Raw genomic sequence first — 27,834 nt, 5'->3', positions numbered from 1 at the left:
AGTACTGTGAGGAAAGAGAAAAGAGAATCTCTGTGATTTAGCCAAACTGGATATTAATGAATTACCCTACAGTAAGCATTTGCAGCTGCTTTTATGCTAATCGTCACTTAACATACTTCTGTGCAGAGGGGGAGGATGAAGCCCGTACAGATGGTAGAAACACATCAGTCTGGACTACCAGAGTAGAAAATCTGGCCATTAATGCTTTATCAATTCTGACCAACTTTGCTCTCACTTGACTGAATCATAGAAACTTAAAAAATGTGTATAGACTAAGCATAGTTTAATGTCACAGCTATGGTACAGATAAGATTTTTGGATGAGCATATGTAAAAAGGAATTACCTGTCACAACAACTTGTTTTTTTCACCTTCACTCTTGGTGAAACTAGGATTTGATTTCCATTTTCCACGTAACCTGCCAAATGCATGCAGGTACCACTGTGGGAGCCTGGCATTTGCCGAATTGCTAAATCCTCTCTAGCTCTGTCTTCTTCTTACGGGCAAATTTGTGTTGTCCTTTGTTTTTCTTAGTCTTTTTAGAACTGACAAAGAATATGCTACTCACCTCGCTATTGGACTGCTGTTAACACCCTTTATTTCAGGTGCTAAGCACTGTGTATGTCTCCTGAAATGGGTGTGGACATGTGTGTGTCTGTGTGTTGGTGTGTGTTTGCAGACACATGCCTCCAGAAACATGCAGTGGGAACCATCAGTCCTCAGATCCTCAGTCACAGAGCTGGGCGTTCTTTGCTAGCTTCCACTTCATCTCACATAGCTCCCTTCCTAATCTTTTTAGATGCAAGCAGAGAAGATGTGTCCAGATTATCTCCCATTTCAAAATAAATTCCAAATGAACTTTTGTAGGATTTCCCCATTGAATAGTGGGTGGCCAGAGAAGGAGTTCTCTCCTCTGAGTTGGAATTTGAGTGAATCACTCAACCTAATCAGGCCAAGTTTCCCTTTCTGGGTAACAGGGATAAATATTTATTGTGACAGAGCGGTATAACTTCAGCCGTTATGGGTTTTTAAATGCTTTGATTTCCTTGTGGGGGAAGGATGAGAGAAATGCAAATGTTGTCCATGAGAACGACAGTATTTGCAGCTGGAGTAAAACCATTGCAAGGGACAGGCTCAAGAGCCACTCCAAAGAAGACATGGTGCAATGGGAAATAACAGCTAATTGGGACTCTGAAGATGTGCATTTGGATAACACAGTGCATAGACCATTAGACTTCTTTCCCACATAGAGTCATTTGCTAGTATTTCCTCACATCCAAATCCTTTTTTTTACCCGAATTTCCTTTGAGTTTGATGTACAGGATCGGTAAGGTCTATGTCTCATTCTAACTGTGTCTTATTCGACATCTTATGCCAGCACCTCAACAGTAATCCTCATGGATAGAGGTCTCAGAGGCAGTTAAATTCCCTGTGCAACATTAGGAAAAGTGTCTGGGTCTCTGACAGCAACCCTAACTTCTGCCACCAGCCAGGCAGTACCAAGCGTAGCTCCAGCCCAGCTGAAATATATGCTGATTTTGCTGAGCAGGATGAATGAGGAGATTAGAAGAAGCTGGAGGTACTGTGGTGTGGGAGGGCAGATGGGGGAACCGGAAGTCAAATGAGGTTGGAGACCACTGGAGTAAGGAGCAGAGGAAAGTTGTAATGGGGAAGGACTGATTTCCTAATCCACAGGAAAGCAGGTTTCATTAGATCTGCAGAACAAGCTATTTTACTCAAGTGCTGAAAGAAGGAAATACTGAAAATGAAACTGTGACCAAAGCTGGCCAAACGCTGTGGCCTCTGATGTCATCGCGAAGCCCTCAGCTCAGCTGGTGTGTTTGTCATGCTCGCGACTCTGCGTGTGTTTGCATAGCCCTCTCTATTATGGCCCTTTCGTGCTTCCTTCTCTCATTACTGTATTCATTATTTTCTGACAGAACCTCATCCCCTTTGCCTTTTATTATTTCCTTAGTGCTGGTGCTCGCAGCAATATCAAACCGATGCCAGCAATTAAGTGACACCACTGCATGTTTCTTCACAAAATTGTCTTCCGCATGCCGACCTTTCCCCAGCAAAGAGCCACACTGTTTTAATAGCCTACATCTCGCAGCCTTGTCTCTCTGGATGTCTTCTCCCTCACGCAGCAGGTGACCAGCCACTGTCAAAGCCCTACCTACCAGCTCAGGGCATTTTTCATCTTCAGTCACAGCCCCGTAATTTGCAAACAGGGCTCTGTGCCGGCTGACAGGTCAGGAAGCTAGCAAAATAGTTCTTTTGGTTGAGAAGATTTTATGTTGGGAACAGGATAGGATCGTGTCTTTTTAATATGCAAGACAACACTAACTACAGTCGGAGGTGTCAGGGGAGAGGATTAATATTTTGTTTCGCAGAACAATTCAATCTTTGCTTTCAATACATCTGCTAAGTTTTTTACCGTAACTAAATGTAATTAAAGTGCTGCTGATCTGCACCATGATTTGTAAATTGGAGTCCACTGAAAAGCCCCAACCAGGAGCCACGCAAGCACACATCACTCCCCTGCCCATGCCACTAGCCAAAAAGACCCAAGGCCATATGGTCTTTGAGACATTATCTGGTGTTAGTTTGGCAGGATTCACGTAGCTTATTACTGTGCAATAGCCACAAAATACACCATTGCCTATGAAAGATAAATGATAACAAGTCTTCCTGCAGAATTTTCTGGCAGTCTGGATCTGGATGTGCAACTAGATCAGCTCTTTTCTGGCTTTCTAAAAAAGCCACTCTTTTGCCCTTTCAGTCTTTCTCATCTACATAATGAAATGGCCATAACGAAATGAATCCTTTTTGTTCTTCCCAGTCCACCAAAAGAGCTGACATTTTGATGGTCACTCTTCAATTCAGTTCTCCACATTTGGCCGTAGCCCAGTACTGCCTGCTGAGGCTCTGTGCTGTCCCAGTCTGCTACTGGTTCCTTACTCTATCAGTCACTTGCTTTTCATAGTCATTGTCATCCCCTCCACCCAATGCAGCCAGAAAATTACTTGGTACTTACTTGTATTGCTGTGTCCTGTAGATCCCTGTTGTGACTCCTATAGTAATAATAGAAAAAAGGTACAATGTGTTATTTTTATGGCAATTTTTAGCTGAAATACTTGCTTGAACATTACCTTAACAACACAAACAGCATTGTTAATTGTTCATTCAGTTTCAAAGTAATTTTCAATTACAAGAATAAATCCAATATTTCTTTGAAAATCCATTAATTCTAAGGCTTGTAAACTTATTTCACAACAACCCTTTAATGGTGCGATTCCTTGTATAGCTATTACGACTCTCCTGCTCGCTATTCATTTATTGATCAGCCAAAACTCGTCTATTACCTTCTACAAGTTTAGATGAGAAGACAGAGGGAAGGCCAATATTGTTTCATGGACCATTGGATTCCTGAGGTAGTAGCACAGCTGGTCTGTCCTTTTCACATGTTGATATTGACAGCACCAGAGAATGGAAATACAGACTTTAGTTCTGGGTCCCCGAGATTACAAGGCCAACCTTGTATCACAACCGCAATATCTATGAATATGGTGCAATAAATCAGACCATTTTTTCCTCATGTGCAAATGTTCACATATTTTACTCACAGAATTTGTTTGCATTCATAAAAATATAAAGGAAGCTTATAAATAGAGGGGAAATACAAATATAAGCTATAAGAAAAAGATGTTTAAATTAAGGAAAAAAAAGAACACTTTGCTATGGATGATAGCAGCGAAGGTAACCTGCATTTAACTCTGCTTCTGAATAACCCAGACACGCGCAGGAATACCACCTCGTATTCATGTTGCTCTTACAACTGCAGTAAAGACTGCTCGGAGAGGCCAGGCACCCACAGCAACACACGTGGTCATTTTTGGTGAGGAATTGGGCACTAGACAAGATCCTCGGTCCACAGAGACTGAGCGATGAGCCAAACGCACAGCTCATCAAGAAAGGAGTTGCAAGGCCCCAGAGAGCTCAAGGATGCTCCGGCTCGGCTGAGCTGAGATTTTGCTGCTGAGTCACTCCGAAGCACGCCTCAGGGGTTCGGGGCCCCAAGAGTTTCTTGGCATCTCTAAATGCAGGTTGGCTGGACCGCAGGCACTGGGTCTTAAGAGCTTGGCTTGTTAAATCCCCTCGATCTGCACCATTTGCTGTGGAGTCAAGGCTCTCCAGACAGCATGGCTTTGATCTGTGATTTTTATGCTATAATACACATCTGCAATTCACTGGCATCCTACACACCTGAAATGTGAGACATGAAATTTTTGGGCAAGCCCTAAGAGTTTCTACCTTCAGCTGCAGTATGAAAAGATCTGTACCGTGTTTCACACGCCCACAATAATTCCTCAATAATTTGAAATTGTCTACTTTTGACAAATTGCCTCAGCTTTTTGTGAATGCTTCTGATGAAGGGATATTAAAGCCTGTTTTTTTCTGGTGACTGAATATAATCTTAAGAAGTCAGGATCAACTTGCAGTGGTGATGTAGTGACATGTACACTTGAATTTAAATGCTATTCTAGTAGCCATCCAGGCTGCCAATAAAAGTAGGCTATCAGAACATGTTCAGTTCCCAGAATAGTGAATTTATGTACCTACAGAAGTTTGGGGGAATACAATAATTTTGATGAAAATACCCCCGTGTTTGGAAAAGTGTTTGAAACTACTAAACCAGGATCTTGCTCACTCTTTTACATTTTCATCAACCTCAGGAAGAATGCACCCTCCCCTTTAACTGTCTAGCACAGTATCTTACCTCTGCCATTGGCTCTGTATAGTCTCAAATTTCACATCAGTAAAACATATGAGCTATAACATTTTTACTTTTCCTTTTAATCGATTCTTTGGAATGTATTTTGATTCTCATCAAATTATTCTTAATAATAAAGGCTAATACAAGAATCTAATAGTGAAAAAAAGAATGCTTCCACTCAGGTAGGAAAAAAGTACGACTTTATGCAACTTAAAAAGCAAAGGTGAAGTCTTCACTTCTGGAGATTATTTTCTAGTGCATTTGTTCCAGCTTGTTAAAATCAACAGGAAAGGAAAGGAAAGGAAAGGAAAGGAAAGGAAAGGAAAGGAAAGGAAAGGAAAGGAAAGGAAAGGAAAGGAAAGGAAAGGAAAGGAAAGGAAAGGAAAGGAAAGGAAAGAGTAATTAATTGAGCACTTAAAGAATAACACTGCTATGATAACTTAGCTTCTGCTGAGAATAATCACCCAATAGCTTTGTGACAAGACACCAGTTCTCCTGGATTGGATAAACTAATTCTTAAATAAGAAAGTGATGGCTGATCCCATAATATCACATACACATAACTAGAACTCAAACACCTGATCAAACTTTCAAGACATGAAATCACAGTAAAAATGAAGAAAGAGAGCAAAGCCGGCAGCAGAATTAACAGCATTTTTTTCCTGCACAAGAGTAGAGAATTAATGCCTGAACATGAAAGCTCATTCACACAAGCATCAAGTGAGCTCTTATTTACCGAATTTAATTATTCATTTAAAGTTTATTTATTAAGATGCTTTTAATAAAATTACAATCAAATAATGCCTGATCATTTGTACGTAACAAAGTGTGACATAGATAGGAGAAAGGAAAGCACACACAGCCTGTCACATCACACACTGATTCAATTATCCTTAAGCTTTGAAGAACAAGAAATAAAGAGACTGTCATTACCCCTTCCTACTAAATTCAAGAGCACAAATTAATTCCACAGAGAAAGAAAATTCAAAGTTAAGGATAAAATGTAACTTTATGCCCTCTATTACATAAAGGATAGTTCCCTAAATGTGCTCTCCCGGCAGCGCCGTGCTGGGAAACCTACTGGGCAGTGCTGCACGTCTCAAACCTGACCTGGACTTTCCTTCCATTCATGTGCATCAGTGCAGACTTGCCATGTTAATGAGTTTTGATTTCATATACAGGTAAAGCATACGCACATACATCCCCTCCATCCGCCAAGCGCAGTTACATAGATGGACACATCCACGCAGGCAGTTTCAAATATGCAATTCTGTTATATTTGTGAAATATAAACCTCAGTTATTTAGCCTTTATTACTAGGCTGATTTCAAAAACACTCTAGCTGTAGTTGCTGTGGCCTCTGCAACTTTAATAGCCTAATTAATAAATTTCAAGTTTCAAGCTGTTAGATCGCTAATTACTTGAGTTGCAGGTTAAAGGCAGTGTGGCATGTATTGGAACTAATGATGCTGACACTCAGTTTTTCTAGACAGAAAAGTAAGCATGATTTAGATCATTGCAACAGGGCAGGAGTCCTACAAGCTTCTCTTTTTTCTCATTCCCAAAATGATGAGTATCTTTACACTTGGGAACTGTCTTCTGTTAAAAAGGATTGCAGCCTACTTGCTTCTCTGGCTGGAAGAGTCATTGCAAATGAAGTGAACTGATTGCTCAACACTGCCATAAAGACTGGAAATGAATTCATGGTACCATGCACCGCTAGGAACTAAGAGATGAAGCTGATGCCCTGAATTTAGCCTCTTAGACTCTTTGCTGGCCTTGGCCACCACTTAACTGACAGCCCCATTTATCTGAATAATGTGCGGTCCACAACAGTTTGGTGTAGTCCTTAGGTTTTAAAAAGTTGGGACATCTACGTAGCTTACCTGTGGGAAAGCTTCCTGAGAGTTATGGAGGCATCCCCTATGAGATCCACTAAAGATTTTACACCACACTTTGTGAAAGGCGATAGCTATCTTATGAACGTTTCAAAAACATGTTTGAAAAATTAGGAAACTATTCTTTGCATTTTAGAGCTTGAAAAGCAGATGCCTTATAAAGTCTGCGACTGTACAGATTCAGAGTAAGCTACAGAAGTAGCTTTTAAATAATTTTAAATATTTTAAAATAGAGGCGGTGTCTAAAACTAACATGATCTATGGCCAGTAAGGAAGAATTTTTCCAGGAGTCTGGTGAGTTTTGTTAAGTACTTCTTCCCCATCTCACACAAAGCACTCTAATTTCTGACCGTGCAAACCACCCAGGCCACAAGACAGTTGTGATGTTACTATACGTACAAAAGCGTGCTCATATATTATTAGATGAAATCTTGTCCATCCTAAGCTTAAATAAAATGGAAATTCTACTTTGGTAAGAGAAAAGGAAACCACCTAGAAAAGGCTCTTTAAAAATGAATGGTAGATCTCTGAAACAGCTCTGCAGTTCAAACTATTAGAATGTTTTCCAGAGAGATGGATGAACGGGCAAAGAGAAGATGAGAAAGTCAATATCAACCATTATTCACATATCTTTGCCCTATGGTCTGTGGTTCTCCTATTCCTATATTTATCACAATACATTTAGTGGTGAGGAAGTGCATTCACGATGGCCACACGGTTGCGCTGACAGGTGCATACCTTGCCCACGCACGTCTGCATGTGTTCCATGCAAGCACATCGCACGGTGATAATTACGGCAGAAACCGCAGAACTGCAAGCACCACTTTGTTTTTGCCATCTGTATCTGGGCACTTCACCTGCTTGTAAGCTGCTGTTCCATCTACCTCCTACAGGACTTACTCTAACGTAACAAGCCTCTAGCCCACCTACCATCTTCAATCAGCTGTCTGCCCTGAACGAGTGAACTATTTCCTTCTTTTTCTTTCATAACATGCCAGAGATGTTTTGGTTTACACCCCTGGTACTTCAAAATCATTACACTCTCATCCATGGAAAAGCTGTTCTACTGTAGGCAAATCTTAAAGGTTTCTTGGCTTTGTGGTTATAATTATTCCCTGCACTAAATTTTGCAGAATGGACTTAAAAGTTACCAAAGGAGCTTGCTTTAACTGGAGAAAGGCTATAAACAGCATTAAGACCATCTTTCAAGCTTGAACACTTCATGAAATCTGCTTGCATAAACAGTATATACATAAAAACAGTATATGGTGATGCAATGCAAAATTTTTATTGGCTCTTGCATAGGATAGCTGATTTCATTCCCTCCTGACTTACCAAGTATAAATGATGTGGTTTCCCCAAGCTTGTGGTGATGAGCTTCACCATGCTGCACTGCATCCTCCCTGGGGTACACACAGAATAGTGGAGCCGGTTTCAAGACACCATCAGCAGGACCAGTGGCCTTGGTCCCTTCAGGGATCAAATACTTCCCTGGCAAATACTTCTGTGGCCCCTCTGGGCGTCATGGCTACCTGTCTCTCTAGCAAAGCTGCCCCTGAAGCCAGGTTGGTGGCAGGGGATGTATGCCCGTTCCACAGACTCTGACTGCAGAGGCCAATGTATTAGTAAAGCCCACCTCAGACCTCACTGCTTCCAACAAAAATCTCAGCTAGCGAAGCCAAACGAAGCAGCAGCAATGGATGAGAGTGGCAGCTTCTTGAGTCTCTGCAGCTGTATATGCCCTGAGGTATCAGTCAGGAGCCTCAGCAGGTGCCCACAGAAGGCACCACATCTGGACACCCCACCAGGGACACCTGCAGTTTTGCCTTGTGGTGAGGAACCCGTGACCTACACCCCGGGATCAGTGCTGCTGCCAGGAGATATGCAGAGAAGATCATGTAGCCCTGCAGAGGCTGTGAGCAGGGAAAAGGCAGGGGATACTGGCACACACATGGAGAAGGTCATCAGCACGGCGTTAGCCTCAGCCCAGAGACCTCACACACTTAGGGCTTATGTAGGACTTACTTTGAGGTGCAGGAGGCATGGTTCTACATGTTGCATGTCTTACCTTGTTTGGGAAGGGAAACTTGCTTTGTTCTGCCTTTCCTGGTGTGTGAATAGCTGAGAGTGGTGGAGGCCATGAATGGGTCATCTCCTGAAAAACAATATTGTGCAGCAAACTGTTTAGAAAGTCAATGGAATAGGAGACAATGACAGTATATCAGCAGCAAGAGTGCCTGGGTAGTGGAATATTTAAGTTACTGCAGCTTCTAGGAAATGGCCAGTTTACATATAATCTAGACAATACATGAGCTACATTGATTTTTATCACAGACTCTTGAGAGCAGTTCTTAAGCACCGTTTCATTTTCCTGAATAGTTAATGCATCTTAAGTGCAAGGAGTTTGACTTCTCTGACAATCTGCAACCACATTTTAATCATGCAATGTATTCTGGCTGGTGAGACTAACAAAAGAACTTTTTTTACAAAAACCCAGAAATTTCAGTTCATGATCAAGTAATGGGGTACACACTATGGACTAATCACGAAATAGATTTCATAGACAGGGTCAGAATGATAAACGCTTAACACTTCCTCAATGGTTAATTCCTCAAATTGCCTTTGTCATTGTAAAGAAGCTGAATAAATTCCTTACTGCAAAGTGTTTGTGCCTTGCAGGACACAGACATGTGGCAAGCCCTAAACAAGGTGTCTGTACTCCACCTTTGTCTCCTTCCTCTGTTGTTTTGAAGGACACTTTTTAATATCTAAGAGACATACGTAGCTTGACTTGACTTGTATGCAGTCATCCTTGACACAGCTTCAGGTAGCAGGTAGACCCACCTTCAATACTGTTATCATTCAAGCCTGAATGAACTGGTCTCCAAAGCAAGGCTGCTTTTGGGGAGGTGTAAATTAAACACTTCAGGCAAGAAGTTTGTTAAGACAGAGGTTTTATATTCCTCTCTAGTGCAGGCTGCTAAAGGACGGACGTGTTTTTTGACATGTTCAGCAGCAACAGCCATAATATTTGGTACACAGCAACTTAACGGAATTAATATGAGAAGTAACACAGAGTGTGACAACCCTGAAGAGTCTGCCTCTAAGTTTCAAGAGCTGAAAGGCAAATAACATCCTGCCTGAGCAGGGGGCTCGCTGACATTATTAAGAGTTTGCCCGGCAGATGCTTTCCTGGGTTTTGATACCATTAGCTGACTGTGGAATTGTTTCTCAGTGATATTCCAAGGAGTCGTGCTGAGATCCACAGTCAGTCCCAAAATAACACTGGAGTTATATCTCCATGACTCATTCCTTTTTAAAGAGAAAAGAAAATGTTCTTGTTTGTAAAAAAGATGCGGGTGAGTGTCTTGCCCATCCTTCTTTAGTGCTGGCGGAAGTGCTTCCTGACCTGGCACGGACTGAGCTGGGGCATTTTTTCCATAGAGGAAAGTCTCCGGCTGTTCTGCCAATGAAAGGATCAGCCCTTTCAACATAGTTTATTAGTAATAAATGTCACCTTTAAAGCATTCTTGATAAACAGTTTATTTCCTAATAAAACCTGCATTCTTTTATTTTATTTGAGGCTAAAAAGTTATGTGATTTATTACACTTCTGTAATCTACGTGCGTGCCTCTAATCAGAGCATCATCTGGTTTGCAGTTTCAGGATCAGAATTGCTTTGCTTTTCAGTTCTTTGAGGCAGATTGTTCATCTTATGACTTCCTTATCTGTTAAGTGCCAGCAATAGCAGTATATAGGAATGTTTAATATACAGTAAGTTCTTTAAATTCGGGCAACAAAAAATACAGGCAACCAGATTGCTGTTTGCTACAAGTACCTGGCACATGCGCTATTGTTTTCAAAAGATTAAGGAATTACATATTAGGAAATATTCCAACAGTAAACGTTTGTGACAATAAATTGATGAAAAGGAGATTTGCAATGTGGATATTTAATCCTAAGGCTGTGATCTAAAAAAGTATCGCTTTCTCAGCTGCTTTTCTCTGCTTTTCCCTTACAGGACTATTTGCTTACTTTCTAGAAAATGGGACGTTGTGCGTATAGACTAAAGGTGTTTCCACTAGTAAAACACTGTTCCCAATCAAAGTGGTTTTCCCTCCAAGTTGAGGTGCTGAGCCCAAAAGTACGCATAGGAATGAACTATGTGGCCCTTTCTTTTGAAGGGCAATGCTTTACGTTATCTCTGTCAATTGAAGAATCAGGGCAGCCAGACTGAGAACATCTGGTGGCTTTGACCTAAACTTATCCTACGTGTGAAATATGCTATTCAGTACTTATGATTTTCATTTGCCCAAGAAGCAGTTCCTCCAGGTTATACGGTGGTTGACCCCCACTGTCACCTTCAGGGAAACATCTTCTGAGAAGTCTGCTATATGCCACGCAGAAACCAATCTGTTACAGCAGCAGAGCTCTTCCCTCCCACCTTGCCTGCCCCAGCCTGACAATGATACCTTCATCCAGGGAAAGGACCAGAGGGCTGATTAAAAATAAGGGTGACCTTTTTTTTTGACATGTCAAAATCTTTCATTTCTTCTTTTCCCCAAGATTATTTCTCATCCACACTTCAATGAAAAATGGCCTTAATGGTTTTTTTTTTTTTTTTTTTTTCAGCTAGCTTCTCTTCTCTCTTTTTACTTTGCGTTGTGGTATATAATAAAGCTTTCTACATAATTTAAATTTGACGTAACCCTTTCTGACACAAAGATTTAGTAAGACTACTGATATTTGCCAGGGTTAATAATTGCCATTTTCATGAATATCTGAATGTGAATTTACTAGAATAATATTTTGAGTTGTGATCATATGGTGTATTTATCACTACCCTTTGGAATTCAGATAATTACAAAATGAAAGCAAGTTAGAAAAACAAAACCAGAAAACTAACAAGAAAAATATTCCAAACTATAGGTTGTCACCACTGAGGAATGGTAAGATTTAAACTCAGTAAAATATATTTTCATAAGAGAAACATTAAACTATATGCACAGCCTCCTTCTGGCTGCCAAGAACAGAATCTCAAAAATCAGGAGAAAGGATTTGGGTGTCCAGCAAGCGTCAACACTTTGCGAGGTCAAGCAGAAACAAATCCAGAATATGTCCTTGTGCACCAAATCCCATGATTTTAGACTCTGAAGATATTTGAGACAGATTAAAAGAACTACTGGTGAGATATGATTATATCAAGGTCTTTTTTTAGTACACGGTGTGAAATCTTTGAAAATGTAAGCGCAAAAGGCAACTGTCTCACTAACTCAAAGGAAAGGACTCAACTTTTATTGTTAAAATAAACTTTCATGCACAGCTTCTCTTTTCCACCCAGCTAACTTGCCTGTCTTTGGAGTTTGGGATCGGCAGTATTGGCGTAAAGTACCCACTGGACTGAAAACAATGCTTCAAATGGATTGATGAAAATTTAAATGTACTCAAGATCCTCTGCACCTTCAAATTGGTGTTAGAACATTGACTGACACAAAAGATTTTTGAAATTAGAGGGAGAAAAAAGCAGGGAATTTTTTTAGCATAAATTGCACGAAAAATATGTCCAAAACACCTCGCACCAGAAAATGTTCCACTCACTACAAGATAATGGTCTAATTTAAAACCAATTTCGATCTTTCTCCAAACTTGATTAAGTTAACCTTAAAGTCCTGAACAACGTTAATTAAAGGAAGCACTGAGAAGCCATTTGGGGTCCAGAAGTGGGCAAAACAAACATTTCTGGATCAAAGAACAAAGACTGGACTAGACTGCTTAAAAATGCATGTGGATAAGCATGTGTGCCCAACTGCAGGACAGCTTGTTTGAGATGATGAGGACTGCCTTCCTCCTCATGCAGGCAGATGCACAAGACTGAGGGGTAGCTCTGACACCCCCTCTTTTTTTTTTTTTTTTTTTACACATTTTTCTCCTTGTGAGGGTTGCCTCTATGTTGTTTCAAAGTGACATCTTTGTGGTGGTGGCATTGGCACATCTCATTCACATACATATTGTAGCTCTACAACCGCACTCGTCTCTGCCTGTAGTAAATCAGTTTTCAGCAGTTATACGTAAATGTCCAGTTTTACAAGCTATAAAAGTCCAAGCCTAGTTAATCTTAGTCAACATGCCAACTTGGCTTTTCTTCTTACTGAAGGGAAAGCCTTCAAATAAAGAAATCTATAGTATTGTGTATCCTTGCTCCAAATTCAGTTTCCGCAGCGACAATTAAATAACAAGGCATTTCTTGTGGATTAATGACTGCTTGGCAGTGTTTTGTTTGGGGCTTTTAACCCTAGCTTGTAGGTAATTTTTCAGGAAAAGTACCATGCAGAGGTAAATAATAGTATTCACTCTAGACTTAAGGCAATGCTATTTATCTAGTGCCATCAGTCTTGCTGTGTGGCACATGATACCAGGAATGGTTGAACTGATTCAGAAAAATTGTAATTAATAAAAAGTAGGGAGACCAGTACCATCTAGATTTAAAGTCTAGCCACATGTATCACCTTGCTGTTCATTCGCTGCCAAAACCAGAACTTATCATAGGGCCATTAAGAAAATTGACTGTTTAATCCTTCTCTTTGCTTGTGCTCACCTAGCCAATTTTTGATTCATAATATTTTGTCTCTCCACAGATGATGATTTAAGAAATGTTTGTAGCGTCTCATAAAGGACCCTGTCAAACACCTTTTGAAAATTATTTTAGCTGGCTCAACTTCATCCACTGCTCTACTGACATGTCGCAGGAATTACAGGAGATTGATGAGACACAATTTTCCTTTGGAAATACTCTGCCAGTTAGCTCACGGGGACCGCAGAGTCTCTCTCTCTTTATAGTTACCTACACTTAAATGCAGATTTTAGGGAAGCATTAGATATATTTATTCAGCTGGAAGTCAAGGCAACACAAAGCTAACACAGAGCTTTCCAAGGCCCTTTAGCAAGTGATCACAGTACACAGTTTGAGAACCTCTAATCCAGTTACTCTCTGTCTTCATAAAATAGATTATTTTTTTAACACAGGAGACTCTTTTTTTAACTGCTGTCAGTTGGCAAAGATCCCTTTCAGTTCAGCGAAGCTACACTGCCACTAGCTGACAACATGGCTATGATTTTAGTGTCAAACATCCAAAGCAAAGAGTCTGACACTGAAACTTTTGGGGACTATGTTGAAGCTGACAGCATTTCACTATGATAAGGTTCTCATGATGTGAAAAGTAAATTTTCTTTTTTCAAAATTGACTCCTCTAGTATCTGTTATTGCTGCAACTTTTCTAACCCAAACCTCAAACATACATCTGTAAAATAGAAAGATAAAGCTGTTTCCTCTTGTTTCTTTATGATGTCACTCATCCGAGCTACATCTACTTAACTCTTTTTCTTCTTCCTCATAAGCCTTCTAGTTTCCTTTGAGCACTTGATAATTTTCCTTTTTCCATTTGAGCAGCTTTTTTTTTTTTTTGTCATTATCCTTTTAGTAACATGCTATTCAGAACCACCACTACCCACCAAAATATCTTGCCATTTTACAGCTTCTGTTGGTTCCTGGTTTACTTCCTTTCCATCCACTTATTTGGGTGGGTTTTAATGTATAGTTAATATTTATGTCACGTATGATGCAAGATGCTTTCTAAACTTCAGAGAAGTGAGAAACGTAGTTTCACCCACCCACTAACTGAAGGATGAAATAAGGGAACTACTACAAGCTCCCTGTCACAGAGCTGAAAGAGCCGTACGGACACCATTTATGCTGAGCTGGGTGCCAGTTCAGCACTGAACCTCAGTCACTAGCTCTTCTGTCTCCCCTGCTCCTGCTAAAATGATGTCAAGGAGTGACTTTTCTCATAGCAATCTGCTGCAAAACACATTCTACCACATTTCCCCTTTGGCTCCAGTCCCAAGACCCTTCAAATACCTCATTGCTTTCTGTAATATGAATTCCTTTCAATAGGCTTCATCAGTATAACATCCAAAGATATATGACAATCCAGGGGAGAGTGCTTGTCAAGGAACTTTTTGTTCTAAGCAAAGAAATAAAGGGAAACGTGTAGCTTTTGACTGTGTCATTTGTGCTGTGCTTGGTTCTTCAGACCTACACGGATGGGCATCAGCCGAAATTCCTTGATAGAAACAGGACTCTGTGTGTGTGCGCGCGCGCGCCTGTGGGCTGGGGAGAAGGAAAGAAAAAAGAGAAATTAGGCCCTTGGAAAGGGAGAAGGTCAGAGATTTTGCAGACTGCAGCATTAAAGAATGTGTTCAGCATTAAATCTCCAGATGTTTGTTATCTACAAAACTAAACCATTCCAAATCATGAACATTTGCAACGTGATCTGTGGATCAATTCACTTTACAGCAAATCACAAATGCCAGTGCAGTAAGTTGCTGTTTGGAATATGTTATCTCTGCTTTAGTGGAACCATCCTGCAAATAACCTGCAACGTTTAGTCAAGATTCAGCAATCTGGGACAGATAAATGTAAAAGAATGCTATAGCCACTTACTTACCAAACTGACTTATTTAGGTCCTTCGTTGTATGATTATAATTCTTTAACAAAGAGTCTTGCAAATTTTTATTCATTTGGGGGCAACTGAATGTGTTGATAAACCCATAAGAAGCTACAGATATCCAAGAGAAATGTCAGATTCAAAGAGCAAGCGTTAACTAGGATATTACTCATACCATGCTCCCTCATATCAGAGTTTAAGATAGAAAGATTTATCTCTATCAGGAAAGGAAGAAGGTGTGCCTTTACATAAAGGTAAATCATACAACAGAATTTAGAGGGTTTCCTTAAAATTTTTTAAATGTTCACTGAACTTAAAAAAAAATGGACATAATATCTCTTTTAGTTGCAGTGATGAATATCTGTTCTTAGCTAAGAAGCCATGGTTTTAGATGAATGCATTGGGCCATATGATATGACAAACCGCCTGAAAACCAGCTTTGCCTGGGCAAGCTGAGATGATGTGGTTAATCAAGGTACAATCTTTATTAGTGCATTAACCTCCTGCACCCAAGGACTGTGGATTCTAATTCCTGAATTGCCATGCAAGACTGATGCAGCTAGTTTTCTGGTCTCAGTTGGCAGCAAGCTAACAGAAGTGGCTAATGAAGATGAATAGCTGCCTCTTGGGAGTGGGGGGAGGAGAAAGAGGAAAGGAAAAGACCTAGGATACTTCAAGGTCCAGATCTCTGCATGATTTCACATAATAATTAAAAAGTGCATATAGCCGACATTTTCCAAGATCGTAACAAGCATGCTAATTCTGCATGCTGCTAACAAAGCAATGGTAGTGGCCTCAGGATTACTCTGGAAACATTACAAGAAGCTAAAACAAAGGCTATTGAAAATAAAGACCAAGACACTGGGCTGGGTCTTACCCTGTTTTTGACAGATGATTGTATTAATATGGACAAAGGAGCAGCCAAAAAAAATGCCCAAAGCTACAAAACAGACACATTTACTGAGGAAAACATCTGCGGTTTGGAGAAGACAAAAATACCTTCACGGTAAATATTTAGCAATACTGAAATATTTTTGCCACAAATGCATATAATGTTCTAATATAAACATTCCTTTATTCCAGACAAAAATATGCTGCTAAATGTAAGGTCATCAAAGCAAGATTTGTGGGGAAGAAACATCTAGGTTTCTTGAAACTACACAACTTTTTCAAGTTTCATTTTTTTGTGTGAGGCTGGAAGATTTCTGATGGGTACATTAGTAGTCCTGGTTCACCCCCTGGACAGAAAGTGAAATAGCAGGTCATTAGTTTGGCCTAATTTGCTCTTAGTTGCAGTCTTACTCCTGAAGACAGTTTAAAAGGACTGGGGGTACCATAAAGACTTACATGGTTCCTGGGAGCCCAAGGGCTCATACAAAGAGCGCTTTTGTGCATCTACAGTGGGGATTCAATGGTGGGTATGAATTGATAATTTTAGCTCAGCTTGTTCAGCCAACTGATTGGGTATTATTTCAAGCTTTGTGAACTTACGGGTAACACAGGAGTGCCTGTGTGCTCTGTGCACAACTTATGGGCAGATACTACTTGAAGTAAACAACTTGTGCTCTGGGTTAAGGTTTAAGGTGCTACCAGAACGCCTTTGGCTAATGTAACTGTGAAGGCTGCCAACCATAACAAGAAGAAAGAAAGCTTCTGTTCTGTGCTACTGCAACAAACTTCTTGGTCAGTGTGAAAAGAGATAGAGAGGGTAAGAAAAGACCATAGAAAGGAAGAAGTCAGAATTAAAGTATTGGAAGTTAAACTGCTGCCAAATGTAGCCCTATAAAGCACAGCTCCAAGAAGTTTTGCACTTGTTTCTTAATGATATTAGATGAAATGTGCTCAATTTACAGGTGAAAATGACACCAGGCTGACATCTCAGACTGTGGAGCTGAGCATCAAGGCAGGGGCTCTCCTTCCTTTTTCCTTGCTGTAGCACAGAGAGGTTCCGCAAGGCAAAGCGGACTGTAAATCCTTCCTGGACAACCTTGCAGGGATGTGGCTGAGTGCAATTAGCAAACAATTTTGTTTATGATGCTCTGACAACTTGGGGAATCTATTCACATATAAGTCATTTATTCTGAATGAGATTAAGAAATCAGTGTAGCACTGCATGCTTCAGTGTATGTGAATTCAACCATCTGTTCTGAAGGCTGCACAGTGTGCCTTCTAGATCTGAATTGACAGAAAGATGTTAAATCTTGATGGTTCATAGTCTAGAAGGAGTACAGTGGCACAATGTGATGGCTGAAGACAACAGAGACCAGTTCAGCTAAGAGTACAGAGGTGTACAGAGTTGAACACAGACAAACTCATGTCCACAAATGAAGAATACTATATATTCCTGGTAGATCGGAACACTGGACTTGGAAAGGATTTAGAGATCACCAAAGGACAAGCGACTGAAAATAATGTCGCAACATCTCATGCACTGGCCCAAAGAGCTTCCTCCATCATTGTGTATTTGAAAATGGAGAAATAGCACAGTAAAATTGGTGAGGCCAATGCTGGAGTAGCCTGCTTCTTTGTCCACATTTCTTCAAAAATGCTGGAAATTCTGAGAAGGTGAAAAAAAAAACAACAAAAAAAGATCACAGATATTTAGAGACATCAGCCCTGTTAGACTAAGAAGTACTATGTTTGGTCTGTATAAGTACCTTCATAGGGGGGAAAAAACCTCTAGCATGACTTTTAGAAAACTTATTTGTAGCCAACTGTCAAGTGTCCCAAGGTAAAAGGTAGAACCTCTACTGAACACCTTCAACAGGATTCACAAGAGACGACTGAAAAAATCAAGGTTGTTCATGCTTAATAGGAGTCCATGTATACAAAATTTCCAAATAGGTCTCAGTGGAAAATACTGCCACTTCACAATAATAGAAAAAGATGAAAACCACTAACTTCTTTTATCATAAGCCAATGGATAGAAGGACAAAAAGGCAAATTGAAGTTAGGCAAAAAAGAACTTCTCGTGAGCCGGTGGCTCACTGCTGGAATGCAGTGCTACGGGAATGCCTGTCTTGGTCTCTTGAAGTCTTAAGATCAAGAAAGGATGCTTTTCTGAATGATATGCTTCAGCCAAATACAAGATAATGGGCTCAAAACAGGGGAGAGTGGCTGCAGTTATCTGGCTTATTACACAGGTCAGAATACCAGTCAGACTGGCTGACAAAATACACCATTCAGACTCACATCTAAAATGTACCTAAGTGGGATTCTTTTTCCTTATTTTTGGAGCTTCTTTTTCAGTCCATCAAAATCCTTACCATTTATAGCTTTCAATAAAGGCTTTAGAAATCAAGAAAGCACGTGAACCATTTGTATTCATGTATGAATGCCAGTTACTGACCACAAAAGCAGTGATTAAGAGAAAGGGATGCTCCATTGTGTTTTAGAAAAGATAGAAACAAAAGTTTGCTCTTTCCTTGTGCATCAGTAATCTATCATCCATAGTTGTCCCCTGCTGCTTTTGATTGTATAAGGTCCAGGTGCATCACACTTAACCTTGGGGATTTAACTAAGGGATCAACATGATGAGGGCATCTGCCTGACACTCTTGCTATAGTCAGCCGAAAAGATAAAGATACCAGCATGGGGCATGTCAGTGGGCCTAAGATCTGGAGTATCCTCTGGAAGTGACTTTCTATATTGTCTAGAGATGAAGCTCAGGTTGCTGAACTCAGTCCTGAAGTGCCTCAGACTGGGTTGGGGTGCACGTGTGAGTCTGGCCTTGTGCTCCTTGGAGCAAAGCTTTATTTCTTACATGCTTGTATGGCACCTAGCACAGAGATTTTGATCAGTGCCACGCCTCTCTATTTGCTATAGTAGCACATATAAGTTGAGGGAGAATTCAGAGATGACTTCCTGGCAGTGCTATTATTTCAGCTAGGCTGCCCGGACACTTTTTCTTAGACTATCTCTTAGGTTATGTCTCTATCTCCAAATTTGAGAGCATTCCCACAGTTCTGTGTCTTGGCCATCTGCATATCAGGATGAGTCAAGCATCCAGAGGGACCTGGTCAGGACTGAGAAGTGGACCTGTGTGAACCTCATGAGGTTCAACAAGGCCAAGCGCTGGTTCCTGCACCTGGGTCAGGGCAATCCCTGGTATCAATACAGGCTGGAGGATGAAGGGATTGAAAGCAGCTCTGCTGAGGGCTTGGGTGTACTGGTGGATGAAAAGCTGGACATGAACTGACAAAGGGTGCTTGCAGCCCAGAAAGCCAACCACATCCTGGGCTGTGTTAAAAGCAGTGTGGTCAGCAGGTCAAGGGAGGTGATTCTGCCCCTCTACTCCACTCTCGTGAGACCCCACCTGGAGTACTGCATCCAGCTCTGGGGTCCCCAGTACAAAACACACATGGACCTGTTGGAGCAGGTCCGGAGGAGGGCCATGAAAATCAGAGGGATGGAGCACCTCTCCTGTAAGAATGGGCTGAGAGAGTTGGGGTTGTTCCGCCTGGAGAAGAGAAGGTTCTGGGGAGACCTTATTATGGCCTTTCAGTACTTAAAGCGGGCCTACAGGAAAGATAGAGACAAACTTTTCAGCAGGGCCTGTTGCAATAGGACAAGGGGCAATGGTTTTAAACTAAAATAGGGTAGATTTAGACTAGATAGAAGGAAGAAATATTTTGTAATGAGGGTGGTGAAACACTGGAGCAGGTTGCCCAGAGAGGTGGTAGATGCCCGATCCCTGGAAACATTCAAGTTCAGGTTAGATGGGGCTCTGAGCAAGCTGATCTAGTTGAAGATGTCCCTGCTCATTGCAGGGGAGGTTGGACGAGATCAACTTTTATGATCCCTTCCAACCCAAACTATTCTATGATTCTATGAGCTGAGGTGCTCTCCATCAGGTGCCCAGCCTCAATCCCTGGTGTTGGGACCGGTGTGTGCAGAACACTATTACAGCAGATCCGTGTAGGCACAGGCACTACCCAGGATTGCTCTTTGTTTCCTGTTGTCTTCAGTAACGCACATGCCCTCCTTCCCCTGGTAGGCACAGCGGAAAGATGGTCTCCATACTACCAACCTCTCACTGTGGGCCTTGGGGAATGAGCCCTGACCAGAAGTGCAAACATCCTCCTTCTTCCTCCAGGGGTCCCTAGGCAAACGACCCAGGATTCCCCTGAAGAATCAGACATCCATGCTGGAAAAAATCCAGTGAGGTAGCAGAGTGGGGCTTGGCGCTAGAGCCAGAGGCTGGTGGGCCTGCTCCAAGGCTCTCTGCGATGTAAAAGGCTGGACACATCCTGCTGCACTTGGAAAAGTGAGTTAAGAGCACTTCCTTTTCCCCATGTGTAGTCCCATTCCTATATGTATATGTAGGTTATAATCTCTCTGGGATGAGCACTACTTTGTAGCACGTATGTGTCAGTATGCATACTTAGGCTATGATTTTGTTCAGAAGTTAGCAGCAGCAGCAGGTTTTGTTGACTTTTACAGTTGTAAAAATCCCAGTGTGAGCGGGAAGAGATTTGGAGGACCAGGCTAGTCACTCTTAGATAAATTACTGGATAACTTTGGAACTTAATCTGCAGCAAAAAATTCACAAACAAAGCTTGCACAGTATAATAGTAGAGGTTCTCTACCGGGCATATTTTATCCTCTACCCAGGATAAAACATGTAGTTGAACCTCCTCAAAACTCATACTGCACATTGAACTGCTAAATCTAGTGATCTGTGAATTGACAGAAACTTTTGTGGACAAGATCATCTTACAGTATTTTAGACTGGTGAAGTGATTTCCTTTTCTTTTTGACATCTTCCAGTGTTGATGTTTGAACGATTTTGTCCAAATAAGTGTCAAAAGCATATGGGAGAGGAAAAAAGGAAGAAAATATGTACTGGAAGACTCCTCAAAATAGCTGAAGAATTTAGTAGAGAAGTCTCACTGGCTGTATTCTTCATCCAAAGTCCCTCAAGCACTTCTGAGACCCCCATCCATGCACACCGTGCTCCCTGGCCAATGCAAACTGTACTCAACAAGGGTGGAGGTTTCATTATTGGGAGCAGAGGCAAAAATACAGCCTGGAAAGTGATAAGACCCAACCCAAGTCCTGCTGCTATTTTCCAGTTTTTGCGTGGCTTATTGAGGCAAAAGCAGATAATCAGGGCCTTTTGCATCACAGTAAGGTTTTAGTAAACGGGGCACACCGAGCTCCGGTTATAATTATTTTCCTCTGTTTTGCAGAGTCAAAGCAGCAAATCAGCAGGTACAAAGAGACTATTTCTCACATTAATCTGCAGGCTGTTTTGGATGTTTAGGAGAGAAGCCCTGTGACGTGGCCAAGCAGAGCGTGAGCACGCAGGGCACTGCCCCTGCTTGCAGAGCTGGCACAATCACAGTCCCTGCACTTCAGAGGCTGCAGGTTCCTACTGCAGCAGCCTTGGAAAATAGATCCAGACCTGCACCCTGAAAACACTGGCAAGGGTGGGGAGTATTTATCAATGCTCATAAATACTTAAAGGGAGGGTGCCAGGGGGATGGGAACAGTCTTTTTTTCAGTGGTGCCCAGTGATAGGATGAGGGGTAACGGGCACAAACTTGAACATAGGAAGTTCCATCTTAACATGAGGAGGAACTTCTTTATTTTGAGGGTGGCAGAGCACTGGCACAGGCTGCCCAGAGAGGTGGAGTCTCTGACTCTGGAGACATTCAAAACCCGCCTGGACGCTGTCCTGTGCAACCTGCTGTAGGTGACCCTGCTCTGGCAGGGGGGTTGGACTAGATGATCTCCAGAGGTCCCTTCCAACCCTGACCATTCTGTGATTCTGCGATTCTGTGAGAGGGCTTGAGGCCAGTCCCTGGTTGCTGTGTAGAAAAATGTTAGGCTTGCTAGCAGCACGGTTCCTCTGGGAGCTGAGGGCACTATGCACAGGCAGGGAGCCTGCCCGGGCTGCTGCTACTCACCAACGTGTTCTAGGGAGCCAGTGCCAGGAGAACGAAACGGCACTTGCCACTTCTCCCTGCTCCATTGGGTGGCCTTAGGGAAGCTGTTGGAGGCAGGGAGTGCCCCTTTGTTTGCCCCTGTTGTCTCTAGGCAATCTGTCATTTCTTGTGAAAACAGATTTTAAATAGTGCTTCACTAGCTGCAAATACACCCACGGAGCAGTGAAGGAGACTAGTTCCTTAACTGTGCAATTCATTCTTATCTAGTGTTTATATTAAGTTGGTTCTTCAAAGCTATCATTGTCTCAAGCTCTGTCTGCTTTAAGCCCTGAAACAATAACATTTAGTGCTTATTGTACACACTGGCTTTCATTTGCAAGGTATTCTGCAAACTTGAATTAAGCATCCCAGCACCCTTGTAATCTCTGTAAGTACTGTACTATTATTACGAGGTAAAACACATAAAACTGGAGTTAAGGTTGAAAGAATCTTGAGTCAGAAAATCCCATAAGAACACCCTGTTGTTTCCCTGTCCCAGCACAAACGGTACTGAGGATGTCAATGCCATTCTGTGACTCCACTTGGAAAAAATAGTAGAAAGTACGAAAATATACACTGAAGCCTTAACTCTGCTACTAAAGCACATGTTCTGGTTTCATCCACTATACTGTTCATTTCATTAAGAAGCAGAGTAACACTGGTATCTTATTCATTATCGTAGGCATTGTCTGCATAAGAAATTTGCATCTATTTTAAAAAAGCGACAGTTTTAAACCACTTTAACATAATGCGTGTTAGAGATTGTATGACTGCTTTGGTTTTAACTAACACCAAAAACATTTAGATTAATCTAAATTGGCTAAAGCCAAATTAAATGAATGGAAAGAATAATAAACAGATCTTTGCAACAGTTTGTAAGTAGACTTGGTTATGAAACAATTAAACTGATGAAACACCCCTGTGCACACAGAAAGCCTGCAAGGACTAGTGTATCACGCTTCCTCACCATTTCTAGGTATTCTCTGCCGATGTTGTACCAGACTCTCAGTACGACGACAGCTTGGTTTTACAGCTAGACTGTTATGAAAAATGACGCTAACAAAAGTTTTTACAACTCTCTAAAACATTCCTCAAGATGTTTGCCAGCAAACAGTAGGTGATTATGAAATTATAGGCTACATCCTGACAGAGGCACACAAGGAAGTAACACGATTACAAATGCTTGTTTATTTTTGAGCTCTTAACTGCACGTGATTTACTTATCCACTTTACAGCAAAATTAACATCCTTTTGCTGTCACTTGAAAAAATGAGGATGTATATATCTTCTTTTTTTTTAACCTCATAGAAATCATGTGGAAAAATTAAAGTAATACATAAAGAAAAAGGAAACAGGACACACCATTACCCCTTTTTAATTACGTTACCTATTTTTTTTACAGAGCACGGAACCAGGAACGACTGCCTTAGCACTGGTAATCTAAAATATTAAGTCATGAAGGTTTGTTTTGTGGCAGCAAATGTTAATTTCTTTTGACTTCTTTGCATGAGAACCATCAAACTGCAATAAGAAGGTCCACATAATGTCTACATATCACTTAGTTCCCACTTAAGCCTTCAATGACTTCCCTACCCAGGGAAGGATTTCACCCCTGTTGATTAAAAGTAGTCCTTTAGGTCAATTTTTTTTTCACTTTGAAAAAGTTTCTTAGTAAAACAAAGCAGTGGATACATCTTTCAAAGCTTTAGTATATGTAGAATCTCATCAGAGGAAAGATCACAACATAGAGCTTTTTTCCCTACCAGCAATAAACGCATAAACAAGGAACACCCTCAAAATGAGATGGAGACAGTCGGCGATTACTGCGATGGTAAAAGAGTACTGTAATCATGAACATTTCATGCTTTTCATGTGAGAAAATTGGGATCCTGGAATTATACCAGGTGGCTTAAAATAATCTGCACAGGCAAAGCAATGGCATCCAACCAGTGTATTTTTCAAGAGGAAATGATGATCTAGAGGTGACTCAACTAATGCAACTCCGTGTTCAGAATACCAGACATAAAAAATAGCAGTGGTACAAACCCGGTCCATCCCCAGTGCTGAATTACGTCAACCAAAGGGACCTCTGGTTACAACAAGGCAAAGCAGAAAGGTCTGCCAGGGGTTTTGCCGATTATCCAGCAAATAGAAATACTTATAATACCTGTGTGTAAGACAGACTAAAGTTTTAAGACAAAGCATGTTATAAAGTGAGACGAGAAAAGATAAAAACTGTACTTTCAAATTAATCCTTTAATGCCAACTAGCAATAAAGCTTTTAGTAGAGTCTGTTTGGTTTTATTGATAGGTTCAGTGTTGAATCCCTATCCATATTTTAGCCCCAGTGCCTAGATTCACACCGCCATTGGTTTCTGATGCTTAATCTCATTAGTACAGCTATTTGTATTGATATACCCAATAAGGTTGCTAATACTACCATAGCTAAGTGTTATTTATTGTATCTGTATATACAACAATATTAACACAGTGAAGCATCAGCATCGGCACTTGAGGGCACCATTAAATTCACCCAGTGTTCAGCGAGAGATTTAATGATGGATTTAATAGTATTAAATAGGAAAAAATGCCCTTGGCCTTTACATTCTCATTTAAAAACATATAAAAAAGTAGTAATTCAGGCAGTTATACTTCTTTCAAAGATTTTCCTTTAAATCACGCTCAGCAGTATAAGATCAGCTGTACTTTGGCTGTTGTTTTATCTTGACCAAAGACAGCAGCCCCTGGCCTATCAGAATTACCAAACTGTTGGCAAATTCAGCTCAAGTTCCTTTGTCAAATATGGGTGACTTTACTGATAAAACAATGAAGACAAAGATTGGTGGGAAATTAGCACAATGGTGTTGCCCGTGAGCTACATTACAGAGACTTCTGTTAGCAACAAATGTAAGCAGAGCCACGAAATAACTGGACATTGGGTTTTTATGCTGATTTTTTTCATGGTATATAAATAGGCTGGGGTTTTTTTTTGTTTTATTGTGCAGTAGTGTGCCTGATGAATTTTCTTATAGGTTTCAGCTGCATTGACCTTGCTTTCTTTCAGTCTCCAGCTGTCTGTTACTGAATGGACCTACTGATGTTCTCTAGCCCATCAACAAGAGAATTTCACCCAAGAAAGGCAAGTGAATGGCTTTTTTTTTTCTGTCTTTGAAGCAATTGCACCCTTTAGGTCGAAGGAACTAGGGCTCAGTCTGACACCGGAAACGTTCTTCACACGCTGCCCAGCTGAGTCTGTCCCCTTACATTCAGTGTGAAACCACCAAGTTGGTGGAAGAAGAATGTTGGAAGACAAAGATGCTCTCTACATGACCCTTACTGGCGATTAGAGGGTCACCTAAGCACCTGTGAGTTCTTCTTAATCTTGGAAACTGTGGGCCATATGTGCAGGCTCTCAGTGAATTCCATATGTAGAACTGAATTTATATCCCCATGAATGAGCAACTGTTCAGTCGTAGGCTTTCTTTTACATATTTTCAGTGTCTATTATGAAAAAGATTATACAAACACTTATACTAGCAATATGAATACTGACAATTAAAAGATAACAGTAAAACCATCATATCTGAATTTGAAACCAAATTAAAAAAGTTTTTTCGGCAATTTTGGCATTAAAGACAATATGGATCAAATCAAAATTATACTTCCACACATGGGTAATAACACTTAAAACTAGATCCTTAGCAGCAAATCATGCAAAAAAACAACAACAAAAAAAGCCCAAGTGACTGCTTATCAGGGAACATTCACATTTTCCTCTGAAATTTCCCTGCTTGAGAATAGTTCTACCGACACAGCTACTGGGGCATTTTGAACAAACTCGCTATATAACATCTCACAAGATAATGCACCTTGTTTAAAGCATGAGTTATGCAACAGAGACAAAGAAAGGGACAGGCCATTCCCATTTCCTCACACATCTACACACGCTGGATTAATTATAGTGTTATATAAATGTGGATGTGTTTGATTCCACAGTGCTTTCCAAAACAAGGGTAAAATATCGTTGATGTTCAGCCACATCACTGGTGGGAAAAAGCCATATGCAGTACACAGTTCACTGCACAACAGTAAGGGGGTGAGGAGCAGGTTAAAGGAAATATTATCCAAGGATAAGAAGAAATCCCATTTCTTATCAGACAAGCCCCCAGGTCTCTGATGTCATTTCAGAACACAGGTCTTTGGCTGTTACAGATACAGCTAACATCCTCATACGATGAAACATACGCTTCTCAGTTTATCTATTTCAGAGAAATCAGCTAATACAGCAAACTAGATTCCTGTTTGTACCATTAGGGCCACGAGTCCTGCATCCATCTGTACATTCTCATGATTTTGGTGCATGAGACTCTTGGGTGGATCCATAGCTAAGGCTTAGTTTATACACCTGTAAGTGTGGTGCATACGTAATATACATATTTTGCACAGTGTTTTTGGATAACGAGGAAGTAATTTTTAATTAATTTAAAAAAAAAAAAAGGATCTTAAGTGGTCAGGTTTGCTGAGAACATCCCAGTACAGGTACCACAGAGTTGTCTTCTCTTGCAATCAATGATGAAATTTATTTTTTTATCATCTCTAACAATCCAGTATTAGGCATTCCTGAAATGGAAAAGCACTTTGCCATCTTTGGAGGAGATACTCGTGGCTCTAAGCTCTACTTCTGTCTATGGGTGCTCAGAGACAGCTCCTGTTGAAGGCAATGGAAACTGAATGGCCATAAATAGGAAAAAAAAAATACTTTTACTAGTGGCAGTAAGGATTTAAAAATGCTTAAGTAGGTAAAATCTCTTCTTGAAGCTGTCTGCTAAAATGTTACATTTTAAGAGATTGAAAAGGTTCATCTAGAATTTGTTCTGTTGGTTAAATAATACTTACACAGGCTTTTGCATGCCGATTATGTATCAATTATTGTATAATTGCATCATTACTTTAATTAGATTAAACTACATAATTGGGATGTCTAATTGCAGAATGAGGGGGGAAAAAAGGTAACTCACCCGACAGTAACTGTGCTTCTTGAAGAGGGGCTGCCCACACATATTTTGCTTCAGGGGCAAATTTCTGGTGCTGGAGACACTGGTTTCCTCTACAGCGGCAACACCTGAGGCAGCCCCAGGTGCACCATCCCCATCTAGACCCTTTCAGGAGCACCAGCAGTAAGGTTGTCGTGGGGAGGCCATTTACCACTTGGTACCTTCATCAGTGAGATATGCCAGAGCACTGGGCTCCAGGTGGGCAGGGAGGGGAGGTGGCTCATGGAATCTGTGTGGAAAACTCTTAGTGAAAAACCACAGTTAGTGCCGAGGAAGCTGCTCCTCTCCTCCAAGTGCTGGTTCACAGAGACCCCATTCTTGGCAAAGAACAAGCTGCATTTTAAGTCCAGATGTTGGAGGAGAAATTTTACCCAAAGGACAGCAGGGGATAACTTTATCAGGACCAACTGACCCATGTTCAACTGCTGTTCACATGGAACCCTGCTCCACTTCATCCTTCAAAGCTCTCGTTTGAATATTTGCTACTACCACCTCCACTACCCTGATTTACCAACTGGAATCGAGGACTTGCAGAAGTAAATGAGTAAACAAAGCATTAGGAAGCACATCTGAGTACCTCGGCAAGTGGAGGCAAATGGACTCTTCCTGGAGGATACTCTTTAGTAACCCATGGGAAGCAGGAATATAGTACAAAATTTACCTGGACAAGCC

At 41.0% G+C, this 27,834-nt stretch overlaps 1 protein-coding gene across 1 annotated transcript in view; it reads right to left on the bottom strand.

Annotated features, from left to right (window-relative positions):
* The window catches only part of AFF3 (AF4/FMR2 family, member 3), a 295,404-nt gene that overhangs the window by 128,132 nt on the left and 139,438 nt on the right, over nt 1-27,834 (bottom strand). The window contains exons 6-7 of the mRNA XM_009883126.1: nt 8,743-8,829; nt 3,037-3,073 (exon numbers count right to left, since the gene is read on the bottom strand). Coding sequence (XP_009881428.1) covers nt 3,037-3,073; nt 8,743-8,829 — 124 coding nt within the window. The remainder of the gene's footprint in view (nt 1-3,036; nt 3,074-8,742; nt 8,830-27,834) is intronic.

The sequence above is a fragment of the Charadrius vociferus genome, unplaced genomic scaffold (genome assembly GCF_000708025.1).
Source record: "Charadrius vociferus isolate BGI_N301 unplaced genomic scaffold, ASM70802v2 scaffold92, whole genome shotgun sequence".
NCBI classification, from domain to species: Eukaryota; Metazoa; Chordata; class Aves; order Charadriiformes; family Charadriidae; genus Charadrius; species Charadrius vociferus.
Note: the sequence above shows the minus strand (reverse complement) of the source record. Positions and strands in the feature narration are given on the sequence as shown.